Source organism: Penaeus monodon, chromosome 3, assembly GCF_015228065.2.
Source record: "Penaeus monodon isolate SGIC_2016 chromosome 3, NSTDA_Pmon_1, whole genome shotgun sequence".
Taxonomy (NCBI): Eukaryota; Metazoa; Arthropoda; class Malacostraca; order Decapoda; family Penaeidae; genus Penaeus; species Penaeus monodon.
In genome coordinates this window covers 1888371-1890870 of record NC_051388.1, presented here as the reverse complement: position 1 = coordinate 1890870, position 2500 = coordinate 1888371, and the positions used below count along the sequence as shown (strand labels likewise).

Here is a 2500-nt window from a genome sequence, read left to right as displayed (position 1 = left end):
CTGTGTGTGTGCGTGTGTGTGTGTGTGTGTGTGTGTGTGTGTGTGTGTGTGTGTGTGTGTGTGTGTGTGTGTGTAGGTAGGTAGGTGTGTGGGGGTGGGTGGTTGTGGATGGATGTAAGTGTGTGGGTATATGTGTGTATGTGTGGGTGTGGGTATGTAAGTGTTTACACATATACCTCTCTCTCTCTCTATCTATCTATCTATCTATATCTCTTTGTGTGTGTGCGTGTGTGTGTGTGTGTATGTATATGTATGTGTGTGTGTGACTGTTCTAACTTAGTTGTTTCAGATGCCAGTGTACCATACTCCAAACTAGGTCTTATAATGGCTGTAATATTTACCATATCTTCGTCCACATACACAAATGCCCTCTTCATGTTGGCAATCGCATTTTATGAACCTTGTCATTTATATGATCATTTAGGCTTAGGTTCCTGTTTATGATTATTCCAAGGTCTTTTCCTTTAACTGTTTGGTTTAATATGACCTGGGTTTATGTTTGACCCTAAATCATTTATGAAAATAGTAAACATAATCGGCGCCAAGACCGACCCCTGAGGTTTACGCTAGTTCCTCGTCGCCATGTGGAGTGCTTCCCTCTAATTTCGATGCTCATCTGTCTTTCACGAAGAAAGTATTCCATCCAATCGAGGAGTTTGCCTTTCACTCCACTTTCACTTCTAATTTCCGTAATACGTTTCTATGAGACACCTTATCAAATGCCTTCTTGAAGTCTAAGTATACACAATCCACCCAACCGAGACGTCTCTTTCCTGTAATACTTCAGAAACAGAAGAGATTTACTACGCATTACCTTCCTTCCCTAAAACCAAATTTATCTGATATCATATCGTGTTTTTCAAGTACTTCAACTCACTGTTTTCCTACTTATCCTTTCTAACAGCTTGCATACTACACGAGTTAACGAAACCGGTCTATAATTTAGAGGGTTTTGTTTGTCGCCGCTCTAATATAAAGATGTAACATCGGCGAGTTTCCAATCTTTTGGTGGTTTCACTTGTCTTACTGATTTTGGAATGTTAACAATGACGGAGTACATAGTTCTTCAGGAAGAAATCTCATCTGGTTCAGTAGGTTTTTTATTTCATTCTTTTCGAGTGTGATATTTTCGATATTTTGATTTACGTTGTTGTACTTCCTTTCAGTACGTTCTGAAACACTGACTGAAATTTTCATAAGATTTCACCATTTCCCTCTCTAGTAGAACGCTGTTATTGTCTTTAGAGGTAATTGAGTTCGTTTTTATCTAATATTTATTTAGTTAAAAAAGCTTGGTTGTTTGTACTTTATTGATAATTCTCATAAAGTTAATTTCGCGTCTCACGTGGTTTGGGTATGCTCATTTCTTCTTACATTAATTTTATACGCTGCATAGATTTTATTCATCTTGATTTCTCCAAAGTTGTTTGTTTCTCTCATTTTCTTGATTATATATTGAACCACTCTTGGTCATCTTACTTCTGTTTTGAATCTTGATACAAGTGTTGTGCTACGCTGTGGTGTGTGTGTGTGTTTGGTGGTGTGTGTTGTGTGTGTTTTGTTGTGTTGTGTGTGTGTTTGTGTTGTGTATGTGTGTATGTGTGTGTGTGTGTGTGTGTGTGTGTGTGTGTGTGTGTGTGTGTGTGTGTGTGCGCATGTGTCTATAATCTCTACGGCATCAAAATAAATTGACATGCAACATCTCTAAAAACGCATTTAGAAACACAAACATTTAGATTATAAGAGTACAACATTGACTTATATTTGAATTATAAGATAATAATAATACGTATGCAACCAACTGCAAACAGAGTATATTACAAAAACCTATGATTTCAAAAAGTAGATAAGAAAATATTTTATTTTTTATTTTATTTTATTCTATTTTATTATTAATATTTTTTTTATAAGCATTACCAGATATATCTTTTCAAACCGATATTTTCCCTGTTTATGCAGATATACGGAATACTTGAAATCTTGCTCAATTACGGAACGCTCAAGAACTGGGAAACACGTGTATTTACGACAAAGGGAAAATCATCGACCCTTGTAGTGACAACACCTATGTGTACCATGGTGATTTCAACTCCTTTTTTTTTATTAATGTCTATTTTACACTTTTCTCGTTCTTCTCACCTATTCATTGGTTCAAAGTTGTTGGAAATGTATATATGTATTGTGGCAAGAGAATCTAGTTTTAGAACATGGCTTGTAAAATGGACGATTTTTTTTCTTTATATTCGTAATCCCTGTGCCGATAGCTGGAGTACCAAAGCCTCTCCGTGTTTTGGGACTGCAATATGGACGAGGACCTGGAGGTAACTGCAGCACTTTCGACCTTACCTGGTTTTAATTGGGACAAACCTATATTCCTTTACGCTTGTCCAATGCACCTTCACGAAAAGGTAAGAGACAGTATATGATTGTTTCATTTCTATGTATGTAAGGTAGATTATCTTCATAAGAGCTGTATAAATAAAGAAGTAATATATCATGT

General features: G+C 36.2%; 1 protein-coding gene across 1 annotated transcript in view; it reads left to right on the top strand.

Moving 5' to 3' along the window:
- Positions 1-2500, top strand: part of LOC119588214 — a 6444-nt gene that overhangs the window by 1519 nt on the left and 2425 nt on the right. Inside the window, exons 3-4 of the mRNA XM_037936918.1 lie at positions 1960-2079; positions 2265-2408. Of these exons, the coding sequence (XP_037792846.1) occupies positions 1960-2079; positions 2265-2408 (264 nt within the window). The remainder of the gene's footprint in view (positions 1-1959; positions 2080-2264; positions 2409-2500) is intronic.